Genomic DNA, 21,971 nt, shown 5'->3' with positions numbered 1-21,971 from the left:
TCTAGTGAATCTCAGCCATTAATTATTAACAAAATTTTCATGAAAAATAGAAAGGCTCCTCCCTGTAATATGCCATAGACACAAAAGGAAAACATTGGAATCAATTATCTCTCTAAACGTGATCTGTGGGAAGTCCACAGGTCTCATAAGAATGGAATCATTAAGTCAACCAATAGTAGACAAAACACACCAATATTTTATTTTGGGTTTCAAACTAGTATAAAAAATTTGTAAAGTCAGATATAAAAGAAAAATGCCACAATGAATTTCATTAATGTAAACACCTTTGACTGGAAACTGAAATCTCCAATTTTGATTTTGCGAAAATAAAATTCAAATTAAAATATCTGGATGAATTTGAATATAGGTGTAATGTACTGGCTACATTTGTTATTTCTCGAGATAGTTTTTGGAAATGAGCTCTGAGAGAGCTACGCATGATTCATTTTCCATAAATGTCAAGTCAATACAAAACAACCTTTTAATTGATCATGGTGACTTGGATGACCTATATATTATCTCTTGGGAGGTAATAGGTAATCACGCTATATCCTATCCACTAAGGATGAATGGCTCTTAGTAATCTGGTGCACTGTAAATTTTAATCTTTTAAGACTCGTAAATTTCTAAAAGGAGGCGTATGTCCCATCTTGTATAATTCAAAAAAATAAGAATGAAAAATCTTACTAGTACCAAACGGCACAAACTCCAACAATATAGAAAAGGAAAAGTGAGGCATATGGCCACCTACCCTTACTCCGCTCTGTCAACACATGGAAAGGATGCGCATCCATGAACGCCTCTTCAATTCTAGTTGTTCCAATGATGTTTCTACTTCTAAAAACTCTCGCAGCGAGGATGAAACTATTACCGCCAGAGCCTTCCTTGAAGTGGATATTACCAAGAGAGGCCTTTCCACGGTCTAGCTGCACGATAGCTTCATCCAGCATAGATACCTTCTTCCCACTTCTGATTATTTGGTGATCGAAATCCTCTTCAGTCCAGTCACCCTTGCAGGTGTGACCGTGCTCTAGAACAACAATCTCGACTTCCAGTGAAGAAAGGTCACCTGATGTGATTATTTGGTCACCCCTACAGATCGCAATCTCTATTGGTCCTCCATTGCTGTATTGTAGCAAGGAATCTTTTGTGTAAATGGTATTGCTCAAGCTGCCATTGAATTTAAGTTTAAGCTTCTGAGTTGTGTCCGGGCCCTGTGCCTCGCCTGGTGATTCTCCTTCCTCTGGCCTATATTCAAACAAGAGATAGCTTATTGTGCTGTCTTTTGGAAGCTAAAGATAACAGTTATTGATTAATGTCTTTGTTGGATGCATCGATATTTATTTTAAAGGAATAAGTCCAAGTTTGGTCCTTTAACTATGGTCTCGGTTTGATTTTTGTCCCTCAACTCTTAAAAATGTTTATTTTTAGTGCCATTCAAATCGATGGTATTAGATGAATTGGAACACATAAATCTTACATGCATGCAAATCTTATCTTATCTTACTATTACTAATTAGAGACCTCAACAGAGGCACCACGTTAGCTCTCACAAGACGTGCTAGGAAAAAAGATAAATCCTAGAAATTGTCACAATAATCAGAAACATTTAGCCTTTAATTTGGTAGTCTCTAATCATCATCTCCGATAAAAAATAAATGGTTTCGTAGTTGAGGGACTGAAATCGGACCAAGATCATAGTTGAGAGACCAAATATAGACTTCTATTTTAAAATGCCAGTAAAAAAGTGTATGAGGGCTAAAATGTAAAAGAACGCTTAAGTTAAGCAAAAGCATTGCAACATAATTTGTAAAATATAGATGCCATGGGATAAATACAGTACATATGTATTCAGCCTAAAAAAATACAGTACATATGTGGGAAAACTTACTGATCCTGCTTGGCACATCCTTGCAGTGTCTGCATGAAAAGAAAGCGACTATAGTTCAGCTTGCATTATTTGGCTCATACAAACACCTTCTAGACTGCTATACGCAGGATTGTCTAGCTAACCTGCATAGGCACCGTAACAGATCTCATATACTCCTATCAGACTTTTTTTGCGGTCCTTCAAGAGATACTACTAATTATTGTTAGCAATCCTGCTGGACACGTTAGCCTAACCCTGCCGTAGGCAAGGGTTAGTTGCGCTGCCACCGTTATCCGGCCATCAGCTCTAGGCACGCATAGCCCGCTCCTATAATCCCGGGATTCTGTTTCCATAAGTCCCTGGTAGATTATACATCTAGAGAAGGCTATCTATTTATATGTACCTTGTGTTCATCTATTAACAGGACAACTATTCATGCGTGCATTGCTACTCCATCAATTACAACTTGAGAAATACACACACACAAAAATGTTGTACCTTCTACAGAGCAAGTTGTAATTTTACTCTTGATACCTTTTTAACAACCATACAAAAAAAAAACCTCTACTTCTATGCATACGCGGCACAATTGTAGCAGCTACCTACACAATATTATGTGTCGAGCGTGGGGGGAAGGTTTGGCCATGTCCAAAAGAGACCTTGAGAGGCACCGGTGCTTTGGAGTTCTAAGTCAAGATATAATGTGAGGAGAGGCAGAGGAAGACCGAAATTGATATGGGGGAGGCAATAAGAAGAGATTTGAAAGAATGTGATATACGAGATCTGTGTCTGAATAGGAGTGCTTGAAAAACGGCTATCGACGTGCCTGAACTCTAGCCTGCCCCAACTTACTTGGGACTGACAGGCTTGGTTGTTGTTGCTGTTGTCGTCGAGCGCGGGGGGAAGGTCGACGGGAAATTAATTACCTGCCTGAGAACCTTAACCCTTTCCTGCAATTCATCAGCTACTTCATCCATTTCTTTAGCCTCTTCCCGTCGCCTTTTAGCTGCTTCGCGGCCCCTTCGAATCAATGTCTCAAGATATTTGATTGTATCATCTGTAGAACTGCCCACGTCAATGTGGACAGAAAACAAAAATATGAAGAGAATTAAATGCAAGACAGGCTTCTTTTTTCCATAAGCCCGATTTTCTCAGGCCTAGCCTAGCTAGACAGAAAGGAAGAAAGACACATGAGATACAGTTGTAGTGGAAAGAAAATTGTACCGATGAATGCTACGAAGATCCTGTTCCGACAATTGTTGTCTCTGTTCGAATTAAAGAGTGTAATACACGTCAGTCTATGTTGCAAGCGTAGAGAATAATTAATTGTAATCATGGATAGAACAAAGCGTTAATTTCTCCTCGTCGCGGAAGGAAAAAGGAAGGTACAAATTTTTGTCAGTTGCATGCACGCAGTTTTTGGAACTCAGTTAATCAATTAATCCTGACATATTCCACAAATTTAATTCCCACTTACATAACTCTCACCATTGAACCCCCCGGGGGTGGAGGCATCTCGACATGGTCGTCCTGAGACCTGCACGTATACATGGGAATTCGTTAGTGATAACATAGCTATACCATGCATGATCAATTAGATTCGTGTTTTCTTTCACTCCACTCATGACGGTTGCCCTTTTCTAAAAACTGCCGGTTGCCGTGCCGGCCGCTTCCCCATCCAACAACGGCCAACACACCGTGTACTCACCACCAGAGAGGGGGAAATACTTCCCTCCCACATAAATCAACCTTTCTTGTTCTTTTAAAAAAAATCAATCTTTCTTTATGGAAATTATTGTGCTTAATTGCAGCCTGGAGCATATGGATTACATGAAATCGCTTGATTTTCAGAGGAGTCCAACCATCTTTTTTGGGTTGGAAAGTCAGCATCAAGTTGGAGTTAACCTTTATCCCATAGAGTGAAAGACAAATACAAACCTCATAGAGATAATTGGTTCAACAGTCTAAAATAGAACTTTTCTTTTTGCACATTCTACTTTCACAAAATTTTATAAAAATTCGCAGTAGGAGCCTCTCCTACTGTTTACCCTAAAAAAAAAACTTCCCTTGCACCCCAGCCTTTGTGCCTCCGCTCCTCTCCGGCCGGTCAGAGATCAGAGATTCACTCCCACACGGCCACACCCATATGCACTTCTTCCGATAAACTATATATGAGCTGAAAAAATAGAAGCAAGATAAACTGAGAGTGTTCGATTTGGGAACTAAGAGATTGACACTCACCCTTCAGCTGCGGTCACTGCCAACGCCAATAAAACTAATAACAGAACGATGACGCCAGATCTGCCGCGCTTTCTGCAGTAAGGACGCCGATGAGCTTCATTCCGTTCTGAACCCTCCTTGCGGACTCCTGCTGGGGACTGGAGGCAGAGCCCTGCTAGTCTCATACACCACGACACTGCCAAAAGTCTCTGGCGAACACCAAGAAGAAAATGTCCTCACAACATTTTTCGCTTCCTTTGGTTTTCTCAAAGCACGCCATAGCTTCGTCGGGTTGGTAGCGAGCTCGAAGCCTTCGATAATCCACCCGGGCATCCTTCAAAACCGAGGGGGAAACAAATTAAAATCCGAAGAAAAAACTGAAGATGGTAGAGAGGAGTCGGGCTCCCCGTGGGCGCTCTCCATGCCGAGCCGCCGCCGGGGGTGGCCGAGCTCACGGGCGCACCTGGTCGCGGCGGAGAAGCTAGCGCGACGGCGGCCGAGCGCGCAGGGGGTGGCGTGGGCGTCTCCCGGATTCTTCTTTGGGGTGTTATTGTTAGCAGTATAGGCAGGGGAACAGAGGAATCGGAGTGGGGGGACGGAAGAACGGCAGAGGCAAAGCAGCTACAGAGGCTTCGGCGGGGCACTGCTAGGCGCTGAGCCTGACTGCATCGGTGACCAACGAAGCCCACACCGATGCGGCCATCTGGAGCTCGAACGCAAGAACAGAACGAACACGAGCGCACGAACAGAGAAGGGGCGAGCACAAAAATCGACGAAACCGGTCGAAATCAAAACGAATCGCTCCCAAACATTGCACACACCATCACAAGGGAGTTGGTGAGCATACTCTAAGAGATCATCGCCCAATTTCAGCTTAAACTCTAGGAAATGCAAGATTTGGGGCAAGAACGGGGTTTTCACCCTAAACCGAAAATTGGATCGATCTACGAGCTCGTACCAAATTAGTTGAATCACTTGGGGGATTTGATCAGCACATATCCTTGCTCGAAACGACTCAAAAAGAACGAACAAAAACGCCCTTAAATCGACCAATTGAAGGACGAACAGGAGAGGAGAAAAACACACAGAAATCACAAGAACGCAGAGCTGCGAAAATAAAATCACAAATCTCTTGAATCCTGGCGCGGACATCGGGGTCGCGGCCGATGGGAGCGCGGCTCGCCGGGGTGCAGACCGCCGGAGGCGCGGCCACAGTGGCACAGCCCACCGGGGCCAGCGAGGGCCGCCACCGAGGCCAGCCGGAGCCGCGAGGACCGCCGCCGGGGCCGGCAGGGGCGGCGAGGGCCGACGAGACGCCGCGGCCGCCAGGGCGCTGCCCGCCGGGGGGCGCGGCCGTCGGAGCGCGGCTCGCCGGGGGGCGCGGTCGCCAGGGGCGTGGCTGCCGGGGACACGAGATAGGGCGCGTTCGCCGGGGCAGAGACGGGGTGCGGCCACCGGAGCCCGTGCCCACCGGGCGCAGCCCGCCGGAGGCGCGGCCGCCGGGGCGCGCTGCCAGCCGGGGACACCGGTCGAGACGGAGAGAGAATGGGGGAGAGGAGAAATTGGCCCCGATGGTACGGTTCTCGAGGAATTTGGACGCTTTTGAGTAAGAGGTGTTAAATTTCAGTCACCGTACGGTTCTCGAGGAATTTGGACGCCTTTGAGTAAGAGGTGTTAAATTTCAGTCACCGTACTATCGGATGTTTGATACATGCACGAAGTATTAAATATAGACGAAAAAAATAACTAATTGTACAGATTGTGGCTAATTTACGAGACGAATTTTTTAAACCTAATTAGTTCATTATTTGACAATGTTGTGCTACAGTAAATATGTGCTAGTTACGGGTTAATTACGCTTAATAAATTCGTCTCGTAAATTAGCCTCCATCTATGTAATTAGTTTTATAATTAACTCATATTTAGTTCTCCTAAATAGCATCCAAACGTCGTGACATAGACTAAAATTTATACTAAGAAACCATACACGCTCTAATTGTAAGGGAGTAAAATACTGTTTCAAATAAAAAAGAAGCAGACGAGGGCACATGAACGGGGGCTATAACCGTGACGTTGAGAAGCAGAGCCTAAAGTAAAAGGAGGTCACGCCTGGTATAAAAAGATAGATCATAAATTTATAAAAGTTAAAAAAATACGAAATAATAAAATAGTGCGAAACAAAACGAAGCCCATAAAACTTAAAGGTATTCTAGCAAAGTCCACACTCATAAGGGTAAAATTCTCATTTTCCCGTAGAGGCAGGGGAAGGACGAAGCGTGCTTAGTAACAGTTAGCAACCAATCACATCCGCTCAAGCAAGTAACAGGTATGAGCTCTCTCGGGCCTATAGATGTCCAACGGGCCGGCCCAGCACGGGCCCATGTCATGCATGGCTCGATGTGGTTCGGACCGGCACGTCGTGCCTTCCAGGCCGTGCCGAGACGGGTACCGTGCCTGACCTATGGCCCAGGCACGACCTGCTGGGCCGATTATCGGGCCAGGCTAGCCCGATAAGCACGGCTTGACCTATGGCCCAGGCACGACCTGCTGGGCCGATTATCGGGCCAGGCTAGCCCGATAAGCACGGCCTGACAGGAAGGCCAGGCCAGCCCAAGGCCCGCTTCATCAGGCGATGACAGCGTCGAGGTAAGGGGGCGAGAGGGACAGGCCAATTTAAATAAGTCCATGACAGTTTTTGTTTAATCTAAGAAAAACTTCATAAAGCAACATGATAATAGTATGACTTTTCTGTAGGATAAGACCACCCCTGCCTCTTATAAAATAAATTGTACATGACCGATTCCCGTCTATCCAATCATCAAAACATAATAAATCAATCTACTACCTCTCACACGTCAACAAATACGTTACAAATCAAGGCTCATTTCTGTGGACGGAAAAGGATTGTGCTTTCAAATTCACGGTGACAACAATTCCCTTTTCCTGTTTCACCTCACACACGTCTGATCACGGTCTTCACACGACACAACACCATGGATGATCAGTTGATGCGCTGATCACGGTCTTCACCTGCCTCTTGGCCATCATCTGCCGCTGCATTGTGTGCCGGGACGCCGTCAGCAGCAACCCCCATAGGTGCCTCGGCGTCCCTGGAAGGCACAGCCGCCGTCGGAACTGCGCCGCCTTCGTTCCTCTCAACCCTGAATTGCCATAAGTCCATAACAAGCACGCGTTTAATTAGATTAATTGCCGGCCGTTAATTTACACCGAGCCACATCGAGTTATTACTGGTACTGAACAACATAGCACTAGCACGTAGGCAACGTAGCTTGATCATTGAAGCAATCAGTATAGATTCAGTATTCACCTGACAAGTAACGGAGCAGTAAGAGGTCCCGCTTGTGCGATGAGTTGGGCGTTGAGGGAGGTGAGGACGTCATAGCAGGAGTCGATCCTGTTGCACAGGTCACGGAACTGCTGGGTCATGCTACTGCCCGTCCAGACCACGAACCAAACCGTGCCGTTCCTGTAAGAGTTGGCGAGGCCGTCTGCCTCGCGGAGCGCGCTGCTCACCTCAGCCTCGAGCCACGGCTGCTTCTGCTGCACCGTGCTCCAGCAAGGGGTTTTGCCACACGACGAGCGCCTTCAGCTTCTCCACGCGCAGCTCGAGCTCGCGGTATTCCTTCTTGGTCTGTGACAACTGCAGGAAGTTGTCGGACACGTTGATGAGGCACCCGACCACCTGGACCGCCCCCCCGAGCAGCTGCACAATGTTCGCCGCATTCCCAACGTTGACCCAACTGAGCACCTCCATTTTGGTGGTCGATCATCGATGACAGATCGATCCTGCAAATGTAGTAAACACTAGCAGTTAGCGATCGCCTATCGGGCCTACTACTACTAAGGCAGTGTTCGGCTGATTTGATTAATGTAAGCATACACATTGTGTCAGCATGTATGAGTGGTAAATATATATGTTATGTTTTTTCCTTAACAACTCATATACTAAGGACGCTAACAATTTTTTAAAATCATATTAGTAACCATGACATAATTTAAAAGGTTATTACTTTATCAATATTTATATATTTTAACTAAATATTTAATACGTCTATATTGATGGTATAACCATAATTGCACATATAATTCCTCGATAGGAAAATTCAATCTCTACTGATGGCTATGTTTTTTTGGCCCTTCAACATTACACTATAGCAATTCGACCATTATAAGGCAAGATTTAAAATTCTCTTGAGGTTAGCACAGCTACCCCCATCCGAGATCTCATTTCGAGGTCTGTCACTTATCTTAGGTGACATGGTGCAATTTTCGAATGATTGCATATGCTATTGCAGTACTTAGGAATCTACTATATGGCCTAAAATCCTTATTTGAGAGTTAGTAAAAGATACAATAAGCACAAGAGCTTTAACTTGATTAAAATATCTATAGCAGTCAATAAAAATAAAAATCAAAATCAAAATTCTCACCATAGTTAATGGCAAGGTTTCAAACTAATTGCATATTAAAGATATACAAGGTGCATGCAAAGTAAAAATATGAATGCGCATGAAAAATATATAAGTCGGTCCCTTGCAAAAAAAGTAATTAATAAGTTTATGATCATTAAATATAGACTACAAAGTATCTACTATTTCTATTTTGTAGAAAATAAATAAAAAAACATACAATTTAATATAAGTAATTTTTAATTAATCAAATATATTAATAGTATATCTTTAAAATTCTAGCCTGTGCGAGAGTACGGGTTGATGGACTAGTGGCAACAAATAAAAATAAAAATTGTTGGCCAATTTATCAAATATTGTCCATTTGAACGTCATGTCATCGAAAACAATCTCAATTTCAATCCAAGGACTCAAGGACCAAAAGTGAACGATTTTGAGAGCTGAGAGATCAAAATTAAATGGTTTCATAGTTGAGGGACCGAAATCGGACCAAGATCATAGTTGAGAGACCAAATATAGACTTCTATTTTAAAATGCCAGTAAAAAAGCGTGTGAGGACTAAAATGTAAAAGAACACTTAAGTTAAGCAAAAGCATTGCAACATTATTTGTAAAATATAGATGCCATGGGATAAATACAGTACATATGTATTCAGCTTAAAAAAATACATTACATATGTGGGATAACTTACTGATCCTGCTTGGCACATCCTTTCAGTGTCTGCATGAAAAGGAAGCGACTATAGTTCAGCTTGCATTATTTGGCTCATACAAACACCTTCTAGACTGCTATACGCAGGATTGTCTAGCTAACCTGCATAGGCACCGTAACAGATCTCATATACTCCTATCAGATTTTTTTTGCGGTCCTTCAAGAGATACTACAAATTATTGTTAGCAATCCTGCTGGACACGTTAGCCTAACCCTGCCGTAGGCAAGGGTTAGTTGCGCCGCCACCGTTATCCGGCCGTCAGCTCTAGGCACGCATAGCCCGCTCCTATAATCCCAGGATTCTGTTTCCATAAGTCCCTGGTAGATTATACATCTAGAGAAGGCTATCTATTTATATGTACCTTGTGTTCATCTATTAACAGGACAACTATTCATGCGTGCATTGCTACTCCATCAATTACAACTTGAGAAATACACACACACAAAAATGTTGTACCTTCTACAGAGCAAGTTGTAATTTTACTCTTGATACCTTTTTAACAACCATACAAAAAAAAAACCTCTACTTCTATGCATACGCGGCACAATTGTAGCAGCTACCTACACAATATTATGTGTCGAGCGTGGGGGGAAGGTTTGGCCATGTCCAAAAGAGACCTTGAGAGGCACCGGTGCTTTGGAGTTCTAAGTCAAGATATAATGTGAGGAGAGGCAGAGGAAGACCGAAATTGATATGGGGGAGGCAATAAGAAGAGATTTGAAAGAATGTGATATACGAGATCTGTGTCTGAATAGGAGTGCTTGAAAAACGGCTATCGACGTGCCTGAACTCTAGCCTGCCCCAACTTACTTGGGACTGACAGGCTTGGTTGTTGTTGCTGTTGTCGTTGAGCGTGGGGGGAAGGTCGACAGGAAATTAATTACCTGCCTGAGAACCTTAACCCTTTCCTGCAATTCATCAGCTTCTTCATCCATTTCCTTAGTGTAGAATAGAGGGAATCACCACACACCCAATGTGGGTGGGGAGAGTTTCATATATAGGGCCAATTAGGCACACATGGCAAGTACAAATATAGGAGGCTATTACCTGTACAAGGAAGCTATCCTAATGTAAGGAAACTAGGCTATACATAGCAACTAGCCTATCTAGGGAATCTCTCTAATGATCCTGATATATACATATCCTAATACCCGCCCTCAGTCGCAGCGGGAGAGTCACGGACGCACAGACTGGTCCGGAAATCAGTGAAGAGCTGAACGGGTAGACCCTTGGTCATGATGTCTGCGAATTGGTACGCGGAGGGAACATGAAGAACTCGGAACTGTCCTAGAGCAACCTTCTCGCGGACGAAGTGGATGTCGATCTCGATGTGCTTCGTGCGGCGATGGTGGACGGGGTTGGCAGTCATGTAGACAGTGCTCACGTTGTCGCAGTAGACGACCGTCGCATGCGGGATCGAGATGTGGAGTTCCTGGAGCAGCTGACGCAGCCAGCAGCACTCGGCCACAACATGGGCCACTGCACGGTACTCTGCTTCGGCACTGGAGCGAGATACCGTCGTCTGGCGCTTGGAGGACCAAGACACCAGGTTGTCACCGAGGTAGACGCAGAAGCCGGAGGTGGAGCGGCGCGTGTCGGGGCAGCCGGCCCAGTCAGCGTCGGAGTAGGCAGTGAGCTGGTCGATAGCGCCGGTGCCCAAGTGCAGGCCAGACGATAGGGAGCCCTTGACGTACCGCAGGATGCGCTTGATCAGCGCAAGGTGCGGCTCGCGGGGGTCGTGCATGAAGAGGCAGACCTGCTGGACGGCATAGGCCAGGTCCGGCCTCGTCAGGGTGAGGTACTGGAGCGCACCAGCAAGGTGTCTGTACTCCGAGGGGTCAGCGAGCACAGCGCCCTCTGTGGCGGACAACTTGGTCCGGGCATCCACGGGGGTAGCTATCGAGTGGCACTCAGACATGCCGGCACGCTGGAGAAGATCCACAGCATACTGCCGCTGGGAAAGGAACAGCCCGCGGCTGTCCCGAGTCACCGAGATGCCGAGGAAGTGGTGCAGGTCGCCGAGGTCCGTCATGGCGAACTCCGAGCGGAGGCGCGTGGTGACGTGCTGGAGAAGGGCCGGCGACGACGCGGTGACAATGATGTCATCGACGTAGAGGAGGTAGGCCAGCGCGTCGCCAACTCTGTAGACGAACAGGGAGGCATCCGACTTGGAGGGGGTGAAGCCGATGCTGCGGATGAACGTGGTGAAGCGCTGGTTCCAAGCATGCGGCGCCTGCTTGAGTCCATACAAGGACTTCTGCAGCAAGCAGACAGAGTTAGGGGCAGCGGGGTCGACGAAGCCGGACGGCTGCTCGCAGTAGACCGTCTCGTCGAGGTGGCCGTGACGGAAGGCGTTCTTCACGTCAAGTTGACGGAAGGCGACCACAGGAGCAGCGGAGTGTAGACAGCGCCGAAGCGCTGGCCGCCCAGCCAGGGGCCGCCAGCAGGAGGAGCCAGGGGGCCCAGCTGGAGGATAGCCGGGTGCAGGAGTTCCGGGGACTCGTCCACGCTGGAGGTGGGGGCCGTAGGGCCAACGAGCAGCGGAGCGGTGGGCGCAGGTGGCGTCGAGGAAGGTAGTCCCTGCATCAAGAAATCAAGTGAAGACGGCATGGAGGCCGCCGATGGTGTTGCCGAGAAAGGGAACACCAATTCATCAAAAATAACATGGCGAGAGATGATGATGCGCCGAGTGGACATGTCGAGGCAGCGATACCCCTTGTGAGAGGATGGATAGCCAAGGAAGACACAGGGTGCTGAGCGAGGGGCTAGATTGTGGGGGGAGGTGGCAGTGAGGTTTGGATAGCAGAGGCATCCAAAAACTCGAAGCGAGTAGTAGTCTAGGATTGATTTGTGAAGAAGCTGATAGGGTATATTGTTTTGTATGGAGGAGGAGGGTCGCCTATTGAGGAGGAAAGTGGCAGTGGCAAGAGCCTCAGCCCAGTAGGGAGGTGGCATAGACGCATGAAGGAGCATGGTGCGGATAGTGTCATTTGTGGTGCGAAGCATGCGTTCAGCCTTGCCATTCTGTGGAGAGGTATAGGGACACGAGAGGCGGAGCGTAATGCCATGGCTAGCGAGGAAGGAGGTGGTAGCATGGTTAACGAACTCGGTCCCATTGTCAGCTTGGAATGATTTGGGTGTGGCGCCAAACTGTGTTTGAGCGTAGGCAATGAAATCGACTATGTGGCGGTGCACCTCGGATTTGTGACGAAGCGGAAAAGACCAGCAATAATGGGAAAAATCATCCAGTAGAACAAGATAATATTTAAAACCGGAGGTGCTAAGGACCGGGGACGTCCAAACATCACAGTGAACTAAGTCAAAGGGAGCAGTGGTCACAGAGGTAGAATGACAAAATGGGAGCCGTACGTGCTTGCCAAGTTGACAGGCATGGCATAGAGATGATGGGCTCTTATTACAGGAGATGACCGACATGCTCTGTAGAGTGGCGAGGCTGGAAGGACCGGGGTGACCAAGGCGGTGGTGCCATAGCGATGAGGTGGTGGCGAGGCTGCAGTGGTGCGCTGGCGTGGAGGGGAAGGTGTAGAGGTCGCCACCACTATTGCAGCGAAGAGTCATACGCCCCGTCTGTTGGTCCTTGACAGAAAAACCGAAAGCGTCAAATTCAATAGAACAATCATTGTCACGTGTGAATTGACGAACGGAAAGAAGATTGCGCACGAGGGCCGACGCAACCAGAACGTTAGTGAGGCGAAAAGTAGAGTTGGGAGAAGACAGTGTGGAGGTGCCACGGCATGTGATAGGAATGGTGCTGCCGTTACCAACCGTGATGCCAGAGGCAGGAGGGGGAGACGGGACAGAAGTATACCATCCGAGGGTGTCATGTGAGTTGTGGCACCGGTGTCGAGGACCCAGGGGTTGGACCCCTGGAGAGACATCTGGTTCAGGGCAGCGACGAGGCCGGCCTGATCCCAGCCGCCGATTTGTTGCGAAGGAGGAGGGGCCACACAGTCGGAGAACTGGGCGGGGGCGAAGGCGGTATGGGCCTGAGGATGGGCGCCGAGGATGCCGGGGCCGCGCCAGGCCGGGTTCACCGCTGGCGGGCACCACTGCTGCTGTTGCGCCCCGGCTGTCCAGGGGGCGTAGTAGAACTAGGGGCCAGCGGGCGGTGTGGGTGCCCGCGACCCGCCCCCAGACTGGGGACCGCCGTCGCCGCCCCGTCCCTTCTTCCTGTAGCGACTGCCGCCGCCGCCGCTGCAGCTGCGGCCACCGTAGCCGCCGCCGCCGTGGCCGCCCTGGCGACCGGCAGAGGAGCCGCCACCCGCGGTGGGGGAGGCCGAGCGGCAAGCTGGACCGCACGTGGCGTTGAACGCCGTCTGGGCGGCGACCGTGCCCTCGTTGGCAAGGCGAAGTTCCTTGAGGACGAGCTTCTCGCGAGTGGTGGCGAAGTCCGGCAGCGAGTGCGAGTCGGCGATGTTGTCCGCATTGCTGGCGAAGCGGGGATTGAGGCCGCGCAGAAGGTTGAGGACAAGCTCCGGGTCGGTGATGGTACGGCCGACGTCGCGGAGCGCATCGGCGGTGGCCTTCATCTGCTGGCAATACTCGTTGATGGAAGTCGCCCTGGGTCATGGAGTGGAACTTGTGACTCAGGAAGATGGCTCGTGGGGCCTTGTTGGCCTCGAAGAGGCGCTTGATGGCGACCCAGAGCTCGCGCGCGGTCTGGTCCAGGGCCGCAGCAAGGTCGAGGACGTCGGTCCCGACAGTGCCAAGGAGCCAGCTGCGAACACAGGAGTCCGCAATAGCCCAAGCAGGGTCAGTGGGCCTGGCTGCCGCTGTGCCGTTGATGTGCGGGAGGAGGCCGAATTTCCCACAGAGGGAGGTGAAGAACGACGACCACTGGTTGAAGTTGGGGTGGTTCAGCTCCAAGGTCACCGGGACATGGGATTTGACGGAGATTGTCGCGTAGGGGGCGACAAGGATGGCGGGGGCGGAGATGGAGTCCGCAGCCGGCAAGGTTCCAGAGGAGTGGGAGGCACTAGTGGCAGAGGAGGCCGACATTGGCGGCCTGGGAAGGGAGAGCCGCTGGGGAAGAAAAGGTGCGGGTGGGAGAACAGCCGCCGGTGGAGAAAAGGTGCGGGAGGGAGGGAGAAAGGGAACTAGTTCTCTGATACCATGTAGAATAGAGGGAATCACCACACACCCAATGTGGGTGGGGAGTCTTTCATATATAGGGCCAATTAGGCACACATGGCAAGTACAAATAAAGGAGGCTATTACCTGTACAAGGAAGCTATCCTAATGTAAGGAAACTAGGCTATACATAGCAACTAGCCTATCTAGGGGATCTCTCTAATGATCCTGATATATACATATCCTAATACTTAGCCTCTTCCCGTCACCTTTTAGCTGCTTCGCGGCGACTTCGAATCAATGTCTCAAGATATTTGATTGTATCTATTATGTGCTACTAGGATTGAGAGGAGAGAGCCGAGAGGAGCAACAGCGGCTGGCGTGCTACAGTACCAACGGTGCTACAGTACCGTGGGTGCTACAGTAATCGGACCAAGATCAAAATTAAATGGTTTCGTAGTTGAGGGACTGAAATCGGACCAAGATCATAGTTGAGAGACCAAATATAGACTTCTATTTTAAAATGCCAGTAAAAAAGTGTATGAGGGCTAAAATGTAAAAGAACACTTAAGTTAAGCAAAAGCATTGCAACATAATTTGTAAAATATAGATGCCATGGGATAAATACAGTACATATGTATTCAGCCTAAAAAAATACAGTACATGTGGGATAACTTACTGATCCTGCTTGGCACATCCTTGCAGTGTCTGCATGAAAAGAAAGCGACTATAGTTCAGCTTGCATTATTTGGCTCATACAAACACCTTCTAGACTGCTATACGCAGGATTGTCTAGCTAACCTGCATAGGCACCGTAACAGATCTCATATACTCCTATCAGATTTTTTTTGCGGTCCTTGAAGAGATACTACTAATTATTGTAAGCAATCCTGCTGGACACGTTAGCCTAACCCTGCCGTAGGCAAGGGTTAGTTGCGCCGCCACCGTTATCCGGCCGTCAGCTCTAGGCACGCATAGCCCGCTCCTATAATCCCGGGATTCTGTTTCCATAAGTCCCTGGTAGATTATACATCTAGAGAAGGCTATCTATTTATATGTACCTTGTGTTCATCTATTAACAGGACAAGTATTCATGCGTGCATTGCTACTCCATCAATTACAACTTGAGAAATACACACACACAAAAATGTTGTACCTTTTACAGAGCAAGTTGTAATTTTACTCTTGATACCTTTTTAACAACCATACAAAAAAAAAACCTCTACTTCTATGCATACGCGGCACAATTGTAGCAGCTACATACACAATATTATGTGTCGAGAGTGGGGGGAAGGTTTGGCCATGTCCAAAAGAGACCTTGAGAGGCACCAGTGGTTTGGAGTTCTAAGTCAAGATATAATGTGAGGAGAGGCAGAGGAAGTCCGAAATTGATATGGGGGAGGCAATAAGAAGAGATTTGAAAGAATGTGATATACGAGATCTGTGTCTGAATAGGAGTGCTTGGAAAACGGCTATTGACATGCCTGAACTCTAGCCTGCCCCAACTTGCTTGGGACTGATAGGCTTGGTTGTTGTTGCTGTTGTCGTCGAGCGTGGGGGGAAGGTCGACGGGAAATTAATTACCTGCCTCAGAACCTTAACCCTTTCCTGCAATTCATCAGCTTCTTCATCCATTTCTTTAGCCTCTTCCCGTCGCCTTTTAGCTGCTTCACGGCGACTTCGAATCAATGTCTCAAGATATTTGATTGTATCATCCGTAGAAAGAACAGCCCACGTCAATGTGGACAGAAAACAAAAATATGAAGAGAATTAAATGCAAGACAGGCTTCTTTTTTTCCATAAGCCCGATTTTCTCAGGCCTAGCCTAGCTAGACAGAAAGGAAGAAAGACACATGAGATACAGTTGTAGTGGAAAGAAAATTGTACCGATGAATGCTACGAAGATCCTGTTCCGACAATTGTTGTCTCTGTTCGAACTAAAGAGTGTAATACACGTCAGTCTATGTTGCAAGCGTAGAGAATAATTAATTGTAATCATGGATAGAACAAAGCGTTAATTTCTCCTCGTCGCGGAAGGAAAAAGGAAGGTACAAATTTTTGTCAGTTGCATGCACGCAGTTTTTGGAACTCAGTTAATCAATTAATCCTGACATATTCCACAAATTTAATTCCCAGTTACATAACTCTCACCATTGAACCCCCGGGGGTGGAGGCATCTCGACATGGTCGTCCTGAGACCTGCACGTATACATGGGAATTCGTTAGTGATAACATAGCTATACCATGCATGATCAATTAGATTCGTGTTTTCTTTCACTCCACTCATGACGGTTGCCCTTTTCTAAAAACTGCCGGTTGCCCTGCCAGCCGCTTCCCCATCCAACAACGGCCAACACACCGTGTATTCACCACCAGAGAGGGGGAAATACTTCCCTCCCACATAAATCAACCTTTCTTGTTCTTTTAAAAAAAAATCAATCTTTCTTTATGGAAATTATTGTGCTTAATTGCAGCCTGGAGCATATGGATTACATGAAATCACTTGATTTTCAGAGGAGTCCAACCATCTTTTTTGGGTTGGAAAGTCAGCATCAAGTTGGAGTTAACCTTTATCCCATAGAGTGAAAGACAAATACAAACCTCATAGAGATAATTGGTTCAACAGTCTAAAATAGAACGTTTCATTTTGCACATTCTACTTTCACAAAATTTTATAAAAATTCGCAGTAGGAGCCTCTCCTACTGTTTACCCTAAAAAAAAACTTCCCTTGCACCCCAGCCTTTGTGCCTCCGCTCCTCTCCGGCCGGTCAGAGATCAGAGATTCACTCCCACACGGCCACACCCATATGCACTTCTTCCGATAAACTATATATGAGCTGAAAAAATAGAAGCAAGATAAACTGAGAGTGTTCGATTTGGGAACTAAGAGATTGACACTCACCCTTCAGCTGCGGTCACTGCCAACGCCAATAAAACTAATAACAGAACGATGACGCCAGATCTGCCGCGCTTTCTGCAGTAAGGACGCCGATGAGCTTCATTACGTTCTGAACCCTCCTTGCGGACTCCTGCTGGGGACTGGAGGCAGAGCCCTGCTAGTCTCATACACCACGACACTGCCAAAAGTCTCTGGCGAACACCAAGAAGAAAATGTCCTCACAACATTTTTCGCTTCCTTTGGTTTTCTCAAAGCACGCCATAGCTTCGTCGGGTTGGTAGCGAGCTCGAAGCCTTCGATAATCCACCCGGGCATCCTTCAAAACCGAGGGGGAAACAAATTAAAATCCGAAGAAAAAACTGAAGATGGTAGAGAGGAGTCGGGCTCCCCGTGGGCGCTCTCCATGCCGAGCCGCCGCCGGGGGTGGCCGAGCTCACGGGCGCACCTGGTCGCGGCGGAGAAGCTAGCGCGACGGCGGCCGAGCGCGCAGGGGGTGGCGTGGGCGTCTCCCGGATTCTTCTTTGGGGTGTTATTGTTAGCAGTATAGGCAGGGGAACAGAGGAATCGGAGTGGGGGGACGGAAGAACGGCAGAGGCAAAGCAGCTACAGAGGCTTCGGCGGGGCACTGCTAGGCGCTGAGCCTGACTGCATCGGTGACCAACGAAGCCCACACCGATGCGGCCATCTGGAGCTCGAACGCAAGAACAGAACGAACACGAGCGCACGAACAGAGAAGGGGCGAGCACAAAAATCGACGAAACCGGTCGAAATCAAAACGAATCGCTCCCAAACATTGCACACACCATCACAAGGGAGTTGGTGAGCATACTCTAAGAGATCATCGCCCAATTTCAGCTTAAACTCTAGGAAATGCAAGATTTGGGGCAAGAACGGGGTTTTCACCCTAAACCGAAAATTGGATCGATCTACGAGCTCGTACCAAATTAGTTGAATCACTTGGGGGATTTGATCAGCACATATCCTTGCTCGAAACGACTCAAAAAGAACGAACAAAAACGCCCTTAAATCGACCAATTGAAGGACGAACAGGAGAGGAGAAAAACACACAGAAATCACAAGAACGCAGAGCTGCGAAAATAAAATCACAAATCTCTTGAATCCTGGCGCGGACATCGGGGTCGCGGCCGATGGGAGCGCGGCTCGCCGGGGTGCAGACCGCCGGAGGCGCGGCCACAGTGGCACAGCCCACCGGGGCCAGCGAGGGCCGCCACCGAGGCCAGCCGGAGCCGCGAGGACCGCCGCCGGGGCCGGCAGGGGCGGCGAGGGCCGACGAGACGCCGCGGCCGCCAGGGCGCTGCCCGCCGGGGGGCGCGGCCGTCGGAGCGCGGCTCGCCGGGGGGCGCGGTCGCCAGGGGCGTGGCTGCCGGGGACACGAGATAGGGCGCGTTCGCCGGGGCAGAGACGGGGTGCGGCCACCGGAGCTCGTGCCCACCGGGCGCAGCCCGCCGGAGGCGCGGCCGCCGTGGCGCGCTGCCAGCTGGGGACACCGGTTGAGACGGAGAGAGAACGGGGGAGAGGAGAACCGTGACCGTGAGAAGCAGAGCATAAGGTAAAAGGAGGTCACGCCTGTAAAAAAGACGGTGAAACAAATCTTTTGTAAGGATATTTTGACGAAGCCCTACAAAATTTAGCGAAGCCCACTCTCGTAAGAGCAAAATTCCTATTTTCCCGCAGAGGCAAGGGGAAGGACGAAGCGTGCTTAGTAACAGTTAGCAACCAATCACATCAGCTCAAGCAAGTAACAGGTACGAGCTCTCTCGGACCTATAGATGTCCAACGGGCCGACCCGGCACGGTATGGCCCCGTGCCAGGCACGGCCCGATGGGGTTCGGGCTAGCACGGCACGTCGTGCCTCCCGGCCCGGGCCGAGGCGTGCACCGTGCCTGACCTACGGCCCAGGCACGGCCTGCTGGGCCGATTATGGGGCCAGGCTAGCCCGATAAGCACGTCCTGTCAGGGAGGCCGGGCCAGCCCAAGGCCCGCTTCAGCAAGCGATGACGGCGTCGAGGTCGAGGGGGCCGTCGACCACGTCGGCGGCATCAGAGAGAGGAAAGGGAAGAACAGGAGGGGCAGTAGGGAGCGCGGTGCTGGCGGTCGACGCCGGCGCGCTCGCCCTGGCCTCGAGGCAGATCCACAGCATCAACCGTTGGAGGAGGCAACGGGACGCCAAATCCGGTCGCCCGAAGCCGGCTGCCGCGCTCGAGGCTGACGGCGGTGCATGGAGGAGGCCGCAGAGACGAGAGAGAGGCGGGGGAAAGCGAGGCAGGCAGGCAACTGCTTGAGTCGGATCCGGCGGCCTCGCAGGCCGCGACAGCGCACCCGAGGCCACCTGGGCCGACGACACCTGGGCCGGATAGCTCGCACCCAAGGGCGGCGTCCCTGGGGCTGGCGCACTCGCTCCCGAGGCGCGGCCGCGAGGAGGGAAGGAGCCGACGGCGCCACCTTCCGGCGAGCGGAGGACGGGGGAGCAAAGTCGCGGGGGAGGGATCGCGGGGGAGGGCGGAGTGCGGTGCGGCCAGCGCAGAGGAGTGAGTGCGGCGCGGCCGCGTGGGGAGAGGACTACGCGGGGCGGCGGGGAGGGGGAGGGGAAGGGAGTTAGACTTCGAGGGTGAGAGAGTGGGGGAGTAGGCTGCGGCCTGCGGCAGACGAGCAGGCTGGACCGCCAGCGAGCCTCCGATTCCGGAGCGGGCCGTGCCGTGCCGGCCCACGTACGGGACCGTGCCAGCCCAGGCCCTCTAGCCGCTGGACGGGGCCGGGCTTGGGCCGGGGGGGGGGGGGGGGGGGGGGGGAAGGGTCCGGAAGATTATATCTAATACGCCTCGAATGGAAAAAGCGTTGCTCCCTTGCTCAGTGTGAATGCGCCATTCTATCGTGGACCCGACCCATGTGCGCCCTGCTTTTGGTTGTCACCTTGCCGCGTTGCTAGCGCGGTGAGCTGCTACACGAGTACTGCATTAGCGCGGCCCGGCCTAGCCTGACTGAGATCTTCCTCCGGAAGCCTCCCGAGCATGCAGCAATATTATATGTACAATATATACATATTATATGCATATATACAATATATACATATTATATGCGGCAGCGATCCAATGTTGTGTCTTGCCGTATATATATATACGGGGCTTTGATCGATCTCTCTCCCTGAATTAATTCGCCTGAATTAATTCACAGGTAAACCCGCATCCGCTGCCTATTTTATGTCTTATGCCACACAACACACATTCCTTGGTAGCAGTAGTAGTAGTAAGGTTGTAGTAGTAGTAAGGTTGTAGTAGTAAGATAATAGTAGTAGTAAGGTAGTAGTAGTACTAGTAAGGTAGTAGTAGTAAGGTAGTTTAGGAAGTGTTCGGCTGGTAGAAAAACACTGTTATTGTTTATACTGATTTGTTGTGAGAAAAAAAATACTATTCCGATTAAAAAAATAAGCCGAACAAACCAGCTTCTTGCTTAGCCGAACACCGCCTTAGTAGTAGTAGGCCCGATAGGCAATCACTAACTGCTAGTGTTTACTACATTTGCAGGATCGATCTGTCATCGGTGATCGACCACCAAAATGGAGGTGCAAAGTTGGGACATCGTTGGGAATGCGGCGAACATTGTGCAGCTGCTCCAGGGGGCGGTCCTGGTGGTCGGGTGCCTCATCAACGTGTCCGACAACTTCCTGCAGTTGTCACAGACCAAGAAGGAATACCGCGAGCTCGAGCTGCGCGTGGGGAAGCTGAAGGCGCTCATCGTGTGGCAAACCCCTTGCTGGAGCACGGTGCAGCAGAAGCAGCCGTGGCTCGAGGCTGAGGTGAGCAGCGCGCTCCGCGAGGCAGACGGCCTCGCCAACTCTTACAGGAACGGCACGGTTTGGTTCGTGGTCCGGACGGGCAGTAGCATGACCCAGCAGTTCCGTGACCTGTGCAACAGGATCGACTGCTGCTATGACGTCCTCACCTCCCTCAACGCCCAACTCATCGCACAAGCGGGACCTCTTACTGCTCCGTTACTTGTCAGGTGAATACTGAATCTATACTGATTGCTTCAATGATCAAGCTACGTCGCCTACGTGCTAGTGCTATGTTGTTCAGTACCGGTAATAACTCGATGTGGCTCGGTGTAAATTAACGGCCGGCAATTAATCTAATTAAACGCGTGCTTGTTATGGACTTATGGCAATTCAGGGCTGAGAGGAACGAAGGCGGCGCAGTTCCGACGGCGGCTGTGCCTTCCAGGGACGCCGAGGCACCTATGGGGGTTGCTGCTGACGGCGTCCCGGCACACAATGCAGCGGCAGATGATGGCCAAGAGGCAGGTGAAGACCGTGATCAGCGCATCAACTGATCATCCATGGTGTTGTGTCGTGTGAAGACCGTGATCAGACGTGTGTGAGGTGAAACAGGAAAAGGGAATTGTTGTCACCGTGAATTTGAAAGCACAATCCTTTTCCGTCAACAGAAATGAGCCTTGATTTGTAACGTATTTGTTGACGTGTGAGAGGTAGTAGATTGATTTATTATGTTTTGATGATCGGATAGACGGGAATCCGTCATGTACAATTTATTTTATAAGAGGCAGGGGTGGTCTTATCCTACAGAAAAGTCATACTATTATCATGTCGCTTTATGAAAATTTTCTTAGATTAAACAAAAACTGTCATGAACTTATTTAAATTGGCTTGTCCCTCTCGCCCCCTCGACCTCGACGCTGTCATCGCCTGCTGAAGCGGGCCTTGGGCTGGCTCG

At 49.7% G+C, this 21,971-nt stretch overlaps 2 protein-coding genes across 13 annotated transcripts; one reads left to right on the top strand and one right to left on the bottom strand.

Annotated features, from left to right (window-relative positions):
- Positions 1-41: 41 nt before the first annotated feature.
- On the bottom strand, positions 42-18,804 carry LOC136541447 (uncharacterized). Of its 12 annotated transcripts, none has more exons than XM_066533335.1 (11): positions 17,669-18,804; positions 17,446-17,539; positions 17,227-17,363; positions 16,475-16,522; positions 16,211-16,260; positions 15,908-15,987; positions 15,003-15,031; positions 3,095-3,135; positions 2,797-2,927; positions 1,892-1,920; positions 42-1,248 (listed from the first exon to the last, which is right to left on the bottom strand). In XM_066533335.1, the coding sequence occupies exons 2-11, from the start codon at positions 17,536-17,538 to the stop codon at positions 687-689; spliced, it is 1,200 nt and encodes a 399-aa protein (XP_066389432.1). In that variant the 5' UTR covers position 17,539; positions 17,669-18,804; the 3' UTR covers positions 42-686. The 12 variants fall into 12 exon arrangements, 4 of the variants coding, with proteins under 4 accessions (XP_066389432.1, XP_066389433.1, XP_066389434.1 ...); XM_066533338.1 differs by having other exon boundaries at positions 1,021-1,248; positions 2,723-2,927; XM_066533336.1 differs by lacking the exons at positions 15,003-15,031; positions 15,908-15,987; positions 16,211-16,260; ... (2 more) ...; positions 17,446-17,539; positions 17,669-18,804 and adding exons at positions 3,348-3,407; positions 4,112-4,248; positions 4,331-4,424; positions 4,554-5,654 and having other exon boundaries at positions 44-1,248.
- A 1,993-nt stretch (positions 18,805-20,797) lies between these two features.
- On the top strand, positions 20,798-21,775 carry LOC136543307 (uncharacterized). The gene is made up of 2 exons (XM_066535790.1): positions 20,798-21,243; positions 21,411-21,775. Exons 1-2 carry the CDS (start codon positions 20,798-20,800, stop codon positions 21,568-21,570), a joined length of 606 nt encoding a protein of 201 aa, XP_066391887.1. The 3' UTR covers positions 21,571-21,775.
- The last annotated feature ends 196 nt before the right edge of the window (positions 21,776-21,971 follow it).

The sequence above is a fragment of the Miscanthus floridulus genome, chromosome 3, assembly GCF_019320115.1.
Source record: "Miscanthus floridulus cultivar M001 chromosome 3, ASM1932011v1, whole genome shotgun sequence".
In the NCBI taxonomy this organism is placed as follows: domain Eukaryota; kingdom Viridiplantae; phylum Streptophyta; class Magnoliopsida; order Poales; family Poaceae; genus Miscanthus; species Miscanthus floridulus.
This window is presented reverse-complemented; position numbering and strand designations above follow the sequence as displayed.

What these genes read in the sequence shown, in the direction of transcription:
- LOC136543307 (XM_066535790.1), top strand. Translation starts at nt 20,798, where the DNA reads ATGGAGGTGCAAAGTTGGGACATCGTTGGGAATGCGGCGAACATTGTG. An exon ending in ACTGCTCCGTTACTTGTCAG is followed by an intron (nt 21,244 to 21,410) that starts GTGAATACTGAA and finishes ATGGCAATTCAG; the next exon opens with GGCTGAGAGGAACGAAGGCG.
- LOC136541447 (XM_066533335.1), bottom strand. Translation starts at nt 17,538, where the DNA reads ATGCCCGGGTGGATTATCGAAGGCTTCGAGCTCGCTACCAACCCGACG. An exon ending in CCACCCCCGGGGGTTCAATG is followed by an intron (nt 16,261 to 16,474) that starts GTGAGAGTTATG and finishes TACACTCTTTAG; the next exon opens with TTCGAACAGAGACAACAATT. An exon ending in GATCTTCGTAGCATTCATCG is followed by an intron (nt 2,928 to 3,094) that starts GTACAATTTTCT and finishes GCAGTTCTACAG; the next exon opens with ATGATACAATCAAATATCTT.